Source organism: Kogia breviceps, chromosome 14 (assembly GCF_026419965.1).
Source record: "Kogia breviceps isolate mKogBre1 chromosome 14, mKogBre1 haplotype 1, whole genome shotgun sequence".
In the NCBI taxonomy this organism is placed as follows: Eukaryota; Metazoa; Chordata; class Mammalia; order Artiodactyla; family Physeteridae; genus Kogia; species Kogia breviceps.
In genome coordinates this window covers 83,087,770-83,102,627 of record NC_081323.1, presented here as the reverse complement: position 1 = coordinate 83,102,627, position 14,858 = coordinate 83,087,770, and the positions used below count along the sequence as shown (strand labels likewise).

The window sequence follows — 14,858 nt, the reverse complement described above, 5'->3', positions numbered from 1 at the left end:
CTGCATGAGAATGATCATGGAACGTGGGGATTCCTTTCTTCTTTAAGGAAGACTTTGTGTGTTCGGTGTTGCACACTCAGACTCACCCCTGAGTATCCTGGGCCTGGTCCATAAGGGTTGCTCAGTAGAGACGCGTGGACTGCGTCACCCGAGGTAGCATCTTCGTGTAGTAGCTCTGCTGGTCACGGTGAGGAGGGCTGACCGCTGTTGAGTCAACTTATTTTGTACCGATTGTACCGAATTTCACACGAACCGAGTCGCTTAAACCTCACTGTTTTCCACCAAGGTCAGTGTGGTTATGACTCCCATCTTACAGATGAGGAAACTGAGGTCAGTGGCCGGTCAGTTGCAGAGCCAGGCCTGGCGCCTGTGCCGCTCCCCACACTGGGAAATAAGGTTAGAGCCTGGAGGCTCGCTTGGCCTTTCTTTATTTCCCAAATACACCCATTCAGCTCCTTGCCCTAAAGCACTACTTCTGCTTCACCTCACAGAGGTGCCTAAGCATTTATTTACCTTAATTTGCTAAACTAATTTACTTTGGCCCCTTTGTTCTTACTCAAGTAGCACTGCTCAACTTTGCAGAAACCCTACTGGTTAACCTTCCCTGTCAGGGGATTATCATTTGCATTTCTCAATTTCCACTCACCCACTCTCTCCCTCCCCCCAGGCCCATCCTGGGCCTGCTTCCCCTTTCGGTGGCACCTTGGGGTAAGCTCTAGTTTGTTAGACAGATGAGCTGACTCCGTGCATATCAAGTTAGTCCCCAGGTTCTAGGACGTTTGGCGCAGTTGATGAGCTTCTCAAAGCGCTGAAGGCCACTGGGTGGATCCGGGTCCTCAGGGACACCAGACAGGACACTGAAGAAAGGTGCCACCTCCCCGGTGACAGTTGGCTCAGGTCCGCACTCGGTACTTCCTGGCCATAGATGGCCTTGGACAAGTCTCTCCGCTGCTTACATTTCTTTTAAAAAAGGAAAAGAAAGAGATGAACTTTGCAGACATTACGCTAAGGAAAATTAAGCTGGTCACAAAAAAACAGACTGTGTGATTCCACCTATATGAAATCCCTAGGGTCGTCGAATTCATAGAGACAGAGAGTAGTAGAAGGGCAGGTAGGGGGGACTTCCCTTTCCTGGTGGCGCAGTGGTTGGGAGGCCGCCTGCCTATGCAGGGGACGCGGGTTCGAGCCCTGGTCCAGGTGGATCCCACGTGCCGCGGAGCGGCTAAGCCCGTGCACCACAACTACTGAGCCTGCGCTCTAGAGCCGGCGAGCCACAACTACTGAGCCCATACGCCACAACTACTGGAGCCCGTGCTCTGCAACGGGAGAGGCCACTGCAGTGAGAGGCCCGCATACCGCAGTGAGGGTGGCCCCCGCTCGCCGCAGCTGGAGAAAGCCCGCGCGCAGCAGCAACAAAGACCCAGCACGGCCACAAATTAATTAATTAACTAATTAATTAATTTCTTTTTAAAAGAAGGGTAGGTGGGCGTCTGCGGCTGGGGGAGCGGGGAACGGGGAATTACAGTGTTTAATGGGGACAGGGTTTCGGTTTTGCAAGATGAAAATTTCCAGAGGTGGTTGCCCGACAATGCGAATATACTTAACACTACTTTAAAATGTATACTTAAAAATGGTTAAGATGGTATATTTTATGTGACTGCGTTTTACAATTCAGTGTTTTTTTCACTTAAAAAAATTGTTTATGTACGAGAGAAAGGGAGGGAAGGAACGATAACTTGTGCAGGCAGACCTCGGAGAGATTTCAGGCTCCAGACCGCCGCAACAGAGCGGGTACTAGAATGGGAGTCACACAAATTTTTTGGCTTCCCAGTGCATATAAAAGTTAAGTTTCTGCTACCCTGTAGTGTGCAATAGCATTATGTCTAAACAAACAATGCACATACCTTAACTTTAAAATAATGCTGTTGGAGAACTAGCGCCAGTGGACCTGCTCAGCACAGGGTTGCCACAAACCTTCAGTTAGTAAAAAGCATAATAAAGTGAAGCGCAGTAAAACGAGGTCTGCTTGTACTTCCTTCACAAGATTGTTTTGCGGATTAGAGGTAAAACACCTGTAAGTGGGTGCTTAAGTTCATGCTCTGTAGTTGCTAAGGAAACCCGGGTTCTCAGGGAGAATTCTGAAGTCCTGCCCAGGAAGATACCAGCACAGGGCGGGCGGGGAGAGGTATAAGAGAGTCTCACCAGCCACTCAGGCTACATTAATAGAAACAGTCTCTGGAGGGAAGGGGGTGGTGATTCTGCAGCCGGCTGTAGCCGTTAGTCCAAGCCCGGCCCGGGGAATTATCGTTTGTCCTGGAAAACCGCACACGTTAGAAGGAAACCAGGCACATGGAATGCATTCAGGCTCCACTCCATGGCAGGGACGGGGAAGGGACCCTCAACACGAGTTCTGGTGACATCCCTATTCTCTGGGGAGCAGGGAAAGAAGACAAAGACTTGACACATCAGGAACTTGGGATGTGAAGAGATTAGAAAGGGGAAGGCCTAGGGCAACGGTTGTGGATCCTGGCCTTGCAGCTGTCCAGGGCTGGCCAGGGAAGGGGTCGGGCTTTTTCACGGCCAAGTGCAGAGGCTGATGGCAGGGAACTCCCTCCCGGTGCGGAGGTGCCTGGAGCTGCCTCCGCAGGGAGTGAGCTCCCCGTCACCAGAGCTGTGCGGGCAGATGCGGGCCAGCCCTCGCCGAGAGCATGAGGTGACGGATCGGACACAGAGCAAACAGAAAGAGGGCCTGACTCGATGACCCAACGGGTCAACAAGGATGACCCAATGAGGAGAAAAACTTCCCGGGGGGGACAAGGGGGAGGGCAGCGTCCCGGCAGGCGAGGAAGGGCCTATAGGGAAGGGCGCCGTGAGCTCTGGGGCTTCCAGGCTGTTCCGTAAAGCCCCTGCGGAAAGGTGGGCCCAGAGGACGGGGTCTAGCCAGGTGTGGGGAGGGCCTCATCCTGAGAACAGTGGAGAATCACGGGCGGGAGCGAGACATCAGATTAGAGTTCTAGAAGGATCGCTCTGGCTAAACATCCAGAGAACGGAGGGGAGTGGAGAGACTGGAAGCCAGGAGAGCGGTAAGCAGCTGTTGGGATGTGTCAGGGCGGGGATGATGTGGGGCCCCGAGGCGATGAGGCCGAGGAGGGCCGGGCCGGAGGAGGGGTACCAGGGCGGGCGCAGCGAGACATCTGGTTCCATGCCTTTCCCATCAGGGGAGAGCCCCGGGGGGAGCAATTTACTAGTTCATTGGCACACAGCATTATTTTTGCACTGGTTTATAGTCAAAATGTTCTACTGAGACCTGAAGCTCTATCTTCTCGCTGGAGTCCTTGTGTTTCTAGTGAGGAGAAGTGGAAGAGAGTCCAACTGGTGGCGGGCAGTCGGGGCTGAGTCTCACTGACACCGCTTCGTCCAGCTTGGAGGGGCTTGTGTTAATACCGTCTTCACTGGTGACAGTAAAGGTTCAGAGCTTTGGGGGCAGGAGGGGGTAGGGAAGTCTGCTCTTACGGCTTTTCTGAAATCGTGACTCAGCAGCAGTCTGTGGGCTGCAGCAGTCTGCGTTCACGCAGGTGGTGTGACGCTGGGGTAGGTCCAGCTTTCAGCCTGGCCGACCCGAGAACAGAAATCCAAATCAGTATCCGTCGAGCCCCCCAGAAACACAGGCAGGGCGTCCAAATGGGACTCCGGCCGCCAGCACGGGGCCAGCTTGGGATGCGTGGCGGTAACTCTCTCAGTGGGCCTCTCTGACCTCTTATCCTGCAGCATCGCAGACGCGGGCCCACCTCCGGGCCCCAGCTGCCCTCCGCAGTCGAGTGTGGCTGTTGATCCGGAAGGGGGACCGGAAGTTGGCTGTGCACCCTGCACAGCGGTGGCGTCTGTTCCCTTGGAAGGTCGCTTGCTGGTCTTTGTAGTCTCGCTCCCCTTTTCTCTCCCTCCAGAGTCCGGGGCCTCGAGGGGAGCAGGTTGAGGAGTCATCCCCGAGGAGAGCTTGCCTTCTCCTGGAAATGGTCCAAATGTGGTATTTGTCCTTGAGGACTACGGCGGCCAGAAGAACGGCCCCAGAGATGCCCGCGTCCCAAAATCTCCACGGCCTGCGAATAGGCCCGCCTACCTGCAGAGCTCAGTTAGGGCTGTTAATCTGCTGACCTCGAGATGGGAGGGTCCCTGGGGTTAGGCAGGTGGGCCCTCCAGAATCACCAGGGTCCTTAGGTGCAGAGAGGGAGACAGAAGAGTCAGAGTGATGGGATGTGAGAGGGATTTGACTGGCCACTGCGGGCTCTGAAGGTTGAGGAAGGGGTCACAGGCCGAGGAATGCGGGCAGCCTCGAGGAGCTGAAAACAGCCAGAAGACAGATCCTGCCCTGGAGCCTCAGGAAGGGACCAGCCCTGCAGCACCTTGATCTTAACCCAGTGAGACCCACAGCGGACGCCTGACCTCAGAACTGTGACGTAAGAAGCTGGTCTTGTTTGAATCCACTGAATCTGTGGTAGTTTGCTCCAGCAGCCTTGGGAAGTTACTGCAGGTGGGACAGCCTGCCAGCAGACCCGTGTGCCCCAGCCACGGCCCGTCTCCCTGGGGGCACTGCCCTTGGGCAGCTCACATGGCTGCTGTGTCACTAAAGGGACTTGCTCATCTCTGGTGTCCCCAGAGGTGGGTTTTCATGGCCACACGTATAAAAGGGACAAAAGACAAAGCCTAGGGCCAGGCTGGGCAGCAGGCTGGATCAGAGACACCCCCCCCTGCCTCCACGACCACCGTATAAAACCAGGGGACTCAAAGCCACACCTTAAATGGGTAAACTGGGGAAAGCCTGCCCGACAGGGGAGGTGGTGAGGATTCCCTCACATCCCAGCCTTGGTGCTGGGGGAGAAGGAAACACACCCCCCAAGGGATCCCCTGAGCACAGCCCCCTTTCCCTGGGCCCGGGGCCCGCGTTGCACGCTGGGCTGTGACCAGCCTCTCCAGCCATCCCCTGCGGGCTGCAGCCGCCCGAGCCTCTGCCTTTGCCTCCTCTGTCTGCCCCACTGGGCCGCACTTCTCCACGTTTTATGACTTCCTGGTGACAGCTGAAGGAAGCTGGAGTTTAACCTGAAGACCAGCTACAGTCTTTAGTAATTTTTCCCTAAAACTTTTAAGATTTTAAATTTTAAAATTTTTCCTCGGGGGCTTCCCTGGTGGCGCAGTGGTTGAGAGTCCGCCTGCCGATGCAGGGGACACGGGTTCGAGCCCCGGTCCGGGAAGATCCCACATGCCGCGGAGCGGCTAAGCCCATGAGCCACAACTACTACTGAAGCCCGCGCGCCTAGAGCCCGTGCTCCGCAACAAGAGAAGCCACTGCAGTGAGAAGCCCGCACACCGCAACGAAGAGTAGCCCCCGCTCGACACAACTAGAGAAGGCCCGCGCGCAGCAACAAAGACCCAGCGCAGCCAAAAATAAATAAATAAAATAAATAAACTAAAAAAGAAAGTTTTTCCTCATTTTAAGATAAGGAAAGAATCGTGGCCACCTGAGGCAGCACACACCAGGGCCCAAAGTAATGATAAGAATTCTTCAATGGAGGCCTGTCACCGCGTGGTGGCACCGCCGGGCGCCTGGCTTGTGTCATCTCACTGGTCCCCAGTTGTCCTGCAGGGCCGCCCTTCCTATCCTTCTGGTTGGAGTTACCACCAAAATGCAGAGCAGTGCCCGCACTCATTCACGTGCCCTCTCCTTTGCTTTCCCTTGTGCTTCCAGCATTTACCCTCACTTCTCAGAAAAGGACAGAAAGTAAGAGACAGCCAGCAGATCTCTCAGGAGGGCAACTCAGGCTTGGCCGGGCTCTGTTCTCAGCACGGGGTGGCCGCTGAGTCACACCCACGATGCCTCCAGCTGCCCACCGGGGCCCCGGCCTCAGTCCCCAGGCCCTGCCTCTGCGGGGACAGGGGAGGAGGAATCCCGTCAGTGGAAACGGGGAGCTGGGTGTCTCGTGGCAGCCAAGGCCCCGTGTCTGGGCGTCCAGATCAGAAACCAGCACCAGAGCTTGCCCCCTCCCTCCGTTGAATCTGGTTCTAGAAACACAACTTCATCTGGCCGGACTGCGGTCGTGGGGAAGATAGGAAACCCTGGCAACAAGGGAGACCGCAGAGCCAACCCAGCACAGCACCCTTTCCCTTCCGCCTCAGCCGCCGGCGGCCGGGCCGCATGTACAGCTACAGAGACCCACTCACCGCAGCAGCTCCCGGCGTCCAGTACCCGCTCTCTCTGTCAACAGCTCTTAGGCCCACTTTGACTTTCAGTTGTTCTGCTTTGCCCACGTTTAGCGGCACAGACCACCTCCACTCGTTTCGTTTTGTTTTGTTTTGTTTTTGATGTACTCAGGTTATAACTCCTGAATAAATAATAAAAATCCTAAGCAATCAAAAAGTTATACAGTGTGGGACTTCCCTGGTGGCACAGCAGTTAAGACTCGGCGCTCCCAATGCAGGGGGCCGGGGCTCGATCCCTGGCCAGGGAACTAGATCCCGCATGCCGCAACTAAGAGTTGGCGTGCCGCAACTAAGGAGCCCACCTGCCGCGCGACTAAGACCTGCCACAACCTAATTAATTAATTAGTTAATTAATTGATTTTTTTTTTAAGAGTTACAGTGAAGCAGCCAAGTCAAGTCAAACGTGATAAAAGGCTGTGACCACCGAGGATAGGCCCCAGGTTCATGACTGTACATGAACTTGGAAACTGAACAAAGTACAGAAGCTCTGGAGAAATTAACGAAAACCGAGGGTGAAATCATCCACAACTGAGATTCCCTTCTTCTGTGAGCCCTCGGCCTCCGATGGGACAGCACTCGGCTCCCAACAGCGAAATGCCCACGTGAGATCCTGGCCACGAAGCCCCTGCCCGGGCTGCCCCAGCTCTGGTGCTTCTGGAACATTTCACAACCAGTGTCAGTGGGCGGGGGCGGGGGGTGCTGCCTCGTTGGCTGCCACCAGAACTGCCTCTCCACTAGGCTAAGCACTGTTTTCCTTAGTCAGAAAGGCTAGAAATACGTCAAAATACCCCTTCTTCCTGGCAGAGCCATGGAGGTTTTATGCCCAAGAGTATAACTGACGAGAAAGATGAGAGTCAGTAACATCACTTGATTATCAGAAAAACGTGGAGTGGCTCATCTGGACACAAAACTCGGGGAAATCTTTTTCACTGAAGGGGAGAGCTTCCTGCAGTTATCGTGAACCAGAAGTCACCCCTGGCATCTTGGCCACACCGGTCACATCACCGCCTTTCCTGACACGGGCGCCTCTGGCCGGTGTGCAGCGGAGGGTGGGAAGTAGCTGCTCGAGCACAGACGGGCCCGCCCAGGCGCCGTGGGAATTAGACGGAGTGCAATTCCAAGAGCTCCTGGAGCAGCGGGGCGGGCGGCCACCAGCACCACCCTGGGCGGGAGTAGCTACTGTTAGAAACACCCTAATTTGTCTGCATGCAGAGCAGAGAGGGCCGCGCCGCCGTCGGTAGAACCACTTAAGGCTGCCAAACCCAGTCCTCGTACAACTAGGTGGACCGGCGAGGACCAGGCAGGCTGACTTCTTGCTTCGCTTTTCAGTTCTTTCTTAGCAATTAGTAGGCACGCACTGTCACACCACAAAGCAAGAAAACACACGAAACAGCCTTAGTCAGCCAGGCTTCTCTTGTTCGTCTCTTCTGTGAGCAGAATGTACGTCTGGTAGAAAGAAGCAGCGATCACTCCTCAGTCCACGTGCCCAGTGTCAATTAGCTACAGCTTCCCACCCATCCTTGCGTTTCGTCTCAGTCACTGTAAAATCAGGACAAGCCCGTTTACAATGCACTTAAGAATGAGGGCGCTTCTGGGTGTTAATCCTCGCGAGGTTCCTGGGAGGGAGGCAGTGTTCCCATTTTACAGATGGGAAGGTGGAGGCTTGATGAGCTGAGTTAGGTGACCTGCTCTCATCCCTGTGGTCCCAAATGCCCAGCTCCTGCCCACTGCACCACGGTGCCCTCTAGGGAGGCGCGGGCACTGGAGTGACTGTTCTTGCTGACCAGTGGGAAATACTGGTTTGCTCTCCGGGGCACTGGTGTCCTTGTCCGGGAATTACAGCAAATGACAGCTGTGTCCACTCGTTCCTCTGTTCGGCCTCACCCCCTCAGCAGCCCCGCGTGGGCCTGGCTGGCTGGAAATGCCAGCCTCAGCATTAGAAAACTTGGTCGGGTGAAGGGTTAAGTACGTCGGAATAAGCCTGGTCCTCACAAAAGAAGTGGCATTTACACCCCGTCCGTTTATGGAAATACTTGCTGGAGGAAAACAACCACGACATTATGCATGTTTTTAGGAGGAGAAAAAGGCCAGAGTGTCTTTAATTCACTGTTTACCCGTGAGAATTACTCCCAGGAGTAACCCTGCAATAAAATCTTCTTGGGCTATGAGAATAGAAAGAAATTGAATCAAAAGACTCCATTTCCACTTGTATTTATTCAGTCTGGGAAATTCAGTGGGCCGGAGCGCTAGTATCAGCAGGGGATTCCTTGCTCCTAGCGTTAAATTACTGTCATAATCGCTCAATTATTTCTTCCTTGTACTGTTTAAAATAAAAATCCATCACATTCTCTGTTTTTTCCTAGCATTTATTAGGTTGAGTGTTTAGGAAAATCAATTATAGTCAGTCAGGCATGAATTGATGAATGTTTCTTGTAATAATTGTCAGTTGTTAAACTGGATGTACTCTCTCTTTCCACCCTTTTCACTTCCTTCAGAGGGCAGAGGTGGCTCAGAGAGAGGCGGAGACCTTGAGGGAGCAGCTCTTGTCGGCCAACCACTCTCTCCAGCTGGCCTCCCAGATCCAGAAGGCGCCGGACGTGGTGGGTAGCCCAGCCCCGCGGGGACCCCGTCGCCTCGCATCTGTACCTCTGTGTGTTACAGCCGCTTTCTTCTTTGGCTTTCGAGCGGCCCTTTTCGGGGGTGATGTTTGAAACAGTCCTGCTGTGTCTCGGTGGGGAGTGCCTGTAACAGTTTGGGGATGGAACCCAGTAGTGTCAGAGGGAAGAGCTTTACTGGATGTGCATCGGTGCCCAGTGGTCAGCGTGACGCCCACCCGGTGGAGAGCCCGTCACCACGAGAGCATCTTCCCGTTCAGACTGGTGGCGGGGCCTGCTGGCAGCTGGGTGGCGAGCCGAAGCTGGAGGCTTGCAGAACTGCACAGGAGAACTGGAGGGTTGCTCTTCTCCTGGATGCGTCCTTTCAGAGTGAAAAACAGTTCATGACGTGGGAGGAGCGGGGGAGGTAATAACACAACCCACTCCGGGTCCGCGTCATAGTCAGGATCTCGCCTGACGTGCGAGCGTTCAAGGGGAGCCAGGCACACATCTCAGACCTTTGCCTCTTGATTTTTCTAAGACTAACGAAAATTGCTCTTAGCTGGAACTTTCCCAGCTCGATCAAGGCGGCTTTGAACTGTCGGACTCCGGACTCTTTCCTTCAATGCCGTGCAGCAATACAGAGCGGCGGCGTAATTAAGACCGTGGCCACTGGAGCCAAACCCCTGGGTTCCGAACCCAGCTCTGCAGTTTATCAGCTGGGTGACTTGGGGCGGGTGGCTTAACCTCCCTGAGTCTCAGTTGCATCATCCATAAAATGGGTTTTTACAAGGGTTCTGGAAGTTACTCTCAGCAAAGCCTTTAGAGCACGTCCTGCCACATAATCCGTCCTCAGCCAACCTTAGCGGTTAGTCTGACTGTGGTTGGCGTCAGCACTCTGGTCCAGGAGCCCCGGTTTCAGAGCCAACTCCGTCACTAGTTCACATACAGTGATTAACTCAGGTGGTGGCACTTACGAGGCCTGAGTTTCCTGGTGTGCAGAATAAGGAGGAAGTAAGTGATCCTGAGGTCCCTGCAGCTCTGGTGGCCTGTGATGGGTGAATTGCACTTGTAGCTGTTCTTTTATTTAATAAAGGGTTGGAGAGCCCTTGCTGTGTGCCGGGACCCGCAGTGGATCCTGGGAGATCCAGGAGGGGCGAGCCAGGCCCTTCCTGGAGAGAGGACAGTCCAGTGGAAGGCGTGCTGCTGTAATAAGGTCGCACATCAGTTTGACTACCACTACCCCACCCGACCCATGAAGCAGGGCATTGTTATTTCTTTATATAGATGAGGAAACGGAAGCTCCCTGGATGTAAAGCCCTTGCCCCAGAACGCTTGGCCCCAGCGGCCAAGCCAGGACTCGGCAGCGGCCTCCGCCGCCCCAGCCCAGAGCTTTTAAATTATTCCCCAGGAATGGGTCCAAAGCAAAGTTTTAGTGTGAGGACCCCTTTTAAGACTGGATTTTTGTTTTCTGTCTTTACGTTCACCTTCGCTAAAACACGACTTAAGTGTTTCAGGCTACAGAGAAAAGTTTTCCATTTAAGGCACCATCACAACCTTTGTACTTCATGGACTCTGGTATTAATTTTGCCTGAAATGTCCCCTTGGCTCTGTCACCAGCCCCTTGTCCAAGTGTACCTGGACTGGACCCAGCACCGGAGCCGAGGCGGGAGGAAGCCCTCGAGGATGGAATCGGTGCGGCTTCTCCTGGCCTCTGCGGTCGCTCAGGGTCCTTTAGAGAAAGCCGTGCATCCTGTGTCTACGCGGGGCTCCTGAGCTAAGTGTTTTGATTGAAAGGATTCCTGGCACCATCCCGGACCGTAACAACCAAAACATTTCAGAAGGAAATGAATGTTTTCGCAGGTAGAGCAAGTTGTGGATCCTCGGGGTGCTTAAACACTTCAGCATCGGCTAAGTGCTGTGTTTACATGGCACCGCTTCAGCCTCCCGCGAGCCAGCCCTGCCAGGGCTCCCCCCAGGGACACATTCCCGTGTAGCCCGGCAGCTCCAGCCCCAGCCCCAGCCCCAGCCCGTTGGGGAGCAAACGAGCAAGCATAGGAAACCAGGCCAGCGGCACGACGTCTGCTGGGCTCGGCTGGCAGAACGAGGCAGAGAAACAGTGGCGTCTGTAGATCCAGCAAAAGCCGAAACCGGGCCATTGGGCCATTGGAGTCACCAATTCTGGAAGGTGAGCCGCCAGTCAGCCAGCCCCTGCTCCGCCTTAGGGGCCGGGCGGGACTCTCTGCAGTTATGCCATTGCTGCCTCGTGGTGCCACCACAGTCGCCAGAGGGCGGTTTTATTTGCCTTCATTTTGTAGGTAAGCAAACAGGCTCAGAGAAGTTAAGTAATCTGCCCAAGGCCACACAGCTAGAAAACGACCGAGCTGGAATATGATCCCAAGTTTGTCCTGCTCCAAAGTCCACTCTTTACCCCTGCATCGAGCCACCTCTGCTGCATATGCACATTCAAGGAGACCGGCGGTATGCAGGCCCTTTGTCGAGTGTTTACCGGCAAACGTTAGTTTGGGACTCTGGTGCACCACACCAGGCCGCCTTAAACCTAAACGCCCGTCTGTCCATCAGGTGAATATACTGGACGTGGTCGGCATATGTCGGCCACTTAGTGTTGGCAGGAATAGCGGGGTGATGAGAAAGAAGGAAAACTGAGCCTCTCGCTCCCTCAACCCTCCCCGGGGAGATTAGCCTAGACTCCGAGTGTTTGCCTCGTCGGCTGGGGTCCCGGCCCACCGTCACCACGCATCAGGTTTCCCTCGTATTGAGTGGTGCTCCTGCATCTCATTCATATCGCGTGTGAAAATGGCTGCAGGGTAACAGAGATCGCCATCTGGCTTCTTCCGGCCTCGGCGCTCTGGTCTCTGCAGGAGGATTTACGTGACCTGTGATAGTTCACACAAGCGGTTTGGCAGAAGGGGACAGACGGTTCCGAGGGACAAAGTTTAATGGGGTGCTCCCTCAGCGACTTTGGTTTCTGGGTTCGTTCTCCCCTTTGGAAACGTGGGGAACACAGGCCCTTTACCTATGAAGCCTGGAGCCTGGGCAGGTCCCCCTGGGACAGACTCTCCTGACCCCGTCCTGGTGCCCACAGGGACCTGTTGTCAGACTGAGGGAAGTCAGTTTCTGTTCGTTCCTCCCAAGGCTTGTCCGAGCCAGGGTCCTGACCCTGGACCCCATCCGAATGACTAGGGAGTCCTTGGGCCCTGCCCCAGCCCCCTGAACCACAGCTGCCAGGGCAGGGCCCACACGAGGGAGCCAGTGGTCCTGAGTCCCTGAATCCACCCTTGCTTCCCTTCTCGGTAATGATCTCAAGGGCACCTGAACTGCCAGACGCCAACCCCCCTGCGGTTTTCCACGCCCCCCCCACCTCTCCCCACACACCCTACCCAGCACCCTGTGCGCCCTGTCCTACCATCTCCTTTTAGCTGGTGCCCACGGACCGACAGGCTCAGCTCCATCACCCACCCGGGTGCAGGCCCCTCCCTCCACCCGCAGCCCCTGGTCCACTCCCGGGCCCTTGTCTGTCTCTTCCTCCATTTTCTGCTGTGTCTTCACGATGGGACAACGGGATGCCCTCGTGTTGGAGGTGGGAGCGAGCACGCTTGGGCTCAGAGTAGGATGTTTTCAATCTTAATTCCAAGGTCTTGCTGCTTTGGGGTATATTATCTCATCTCAGCTTAGTTTATGCGAGACACAGATGGCGTTTGCTCTGTTACGAATGAGGGATCTGTGGCCCGGGTTCGTGAGTTAATTGTTGGGCCTGAGGTCACAAGGTCAGCTTGTGGCCAGGCCAGGCTGGGCCCCAAGAGTCGAGCAGCCAACTGTACCCTGGGACTGCCCGTCCCCGGGTACCCATCCTGGATCTAGGGCCACACTGAGGGCGCCTGTTTTCACACAGGTTCTCTGAACCCTCGTCCCTGCTGGGATTTGCACTCGCCCATTGGAAACCCCAGATCACCTTTGGGCTTGTTTTACAGATTCTTTCCCTAAGAGCACTTTAAACCGTTGCTATGGCTGCCATCCCTCAGGCTGGAAGATTGCTAAATAAGTTCAATTAGATACCGTGCCACAGCCTAAACCCACCACGAGGCCAACCTCCCTGGGTATCACTTTTATCGTGTCCCCCTGCTAAGTCCAGGCCCGTCCTGCCACCCTCCCAAGCAGTCACTTTCAGGTGCCAACATGCTGAGTCCTCTTCGAGCCGGCCTCTCAGCATTGATCGCCCCTTGCTTGGGCCCTGCTCCCTGCCCCTCCCACCCCTGTGCCCGCCTGTGGGGTCCCTGCCCTGAGACGGAGCCCCTCTTCTTCCGACAAGATCCACCAGCCCGCCTCCACCCCCCTCTCCCTCCTCAGGACCCCCTCTGCGTGCTCCTCTCCTGTCCTCCTCACTGCTGGGAGGACTTGTCTGCGGTCCCTTGGCTCCTGACCTGGGTTCTGGCCAGAGTTGTCTAGGACGGCGCTTCCTAAATTCTCTGTGGTGAAGGATGGTTTTATTTGTTTTGTTTTGTTTTGTTTTGAATTTCCAATCTAGTGCAGACTGATAGTTTTACAAAAGACAATAAAAATGTCACAGCAAAGTCAGATTGCTATAAAAGTTTCTAAACACTTACTCTCGATTTCTGTGCTTGTCTCACTGTGTACCAGCCACGGTGTGTGAGTTGGCACCAGTCCGTGGAGCCCAGGCTGAGCAGAACTGGTCTGGACAGCATGCACCTCTTTAATAAGTTGGCGGGAAGATGCTCACTGGGGCGCCAGGGCCACGGGCAGATCTGCCAGAGGTCAGGGGAAGTGAAGGACTTGCTTTATAACATTATACAGACCAGAGACAGAAGGGGCTCGCTTCTTTGCCCACAAAAGTTCACGTTCTTGGGCTTCCCTGGTGGCGCAGTGGTTGAGAGTCCGCCTGCCGATGCAGGGGACGCGGGTTCGTGCCCCGGTCCGGGAGGATCCCACGTGCCGCGGAGCGGCTGGGCCCGTGAGCCATGGCCGCTGGGCCTGTGCGTCCGGAGCCTGCGCTCCGCAATGGGAGAGGCCACAACAGTGAGAGGCCCGCGTACCACAAAAAAAAAAAAAAAAAAAAAAAAAAAAAAGTTCACGTTCTTACATGGTAAAGGCCTTAATTTCCTGGGAGGGAGATAAGAAAAAGTGTTGCCATGGTGACCGGCTGTCTCCCCCCCCACCCAGATGTGAAAGCCCTGTGACAGGCGCACCATGCATGGAATGGCAGGGCTGCCCCTGCCAACTGGGGCTGTGGCCGCCTCTGCTTCCGCCCCAGCATAGGCCAAGTCAAGGTGTGCGGCGGTGCACTTCCGGTGGCAGGGGATGACAGCAAGGATGGCGGCGTTCTGCGCTGCAGCGTGAGCCGTCCCCAGGTCGCTGCTGTCATAGGGACCTTCCAGTCCTGCCCTTCCTGTCCCCCTCAGTCATGCCCAGAAGCGCTCCACCCGGCACTTCCAGAACCACTTCCAGACAAGCTTCCAGAACCATTCAGGAGCTATGATTACTTCTAAAACTTGAGAGAAGTACTGCTTTCATCCTTGGGAAATACGAATTTGACTTTAAAAAACCTTTTCCCTGTTTTGCATTTTTTCCAAAATGAGCACATCTGAGGGGTGGGGAGTAAGTTTTTTAAAACAGCAGTTATCAAAAGAATTCCTGCACAAAGGAACCCCAAATATGCACCTTCCACATCTTTTAACTCTTTTTTTTTTTTTTTTTTAATGCTAACTCTGAGAATCAATTTGTCAAACAGTTATCTCAGCTTCTAGATAACAGAGTAATGAATCAGAAGGACACTGCATCTCATCTTGGGGTAAAAAATCCGAAGGCTTTGGAACCTTCCAGGAGCTGTCCTCAGAACCTTCCCCTCTGGCGCCCCCAGCCACCAGCAAGGCCCTTTCCATCACCTCCTTCACGTCTCTGCTCAAATGGCACCATCTCGATGCGGTTTTTCCCGACCACATTATTAAAAGCCCCAGCTGCCCCTTCCCTGCTTCA

General features: G+C 54.8%; 1 protein-coding gene across 8 annotated transcripts in view; it reads left to right on the top strand.

Moving 5' to 3' along the window:
- CUX1 (cut like homeobox 1) overlaps positions 1 to 14,858 on the top strand; it is a 374,916-nt gene that overhangs the window by 275,591 nt on the left and 84,467 nt on the right. For all 8 annotated transcript variants that reach the window (XM_059038133.2, XM_059038134.2, XM_059038132.2 and 5 more), the window contains exon 10: positions 8,748 to 8,852. In XM_059038133.2, coding sequence (XP_058894116.1) covers positions 8,748 to 8,852 — 105 coding nt within the window. The remainder of the gene's footprint in view (positions 1 to 8,747; positions 8,853 to 14,858) is intronic.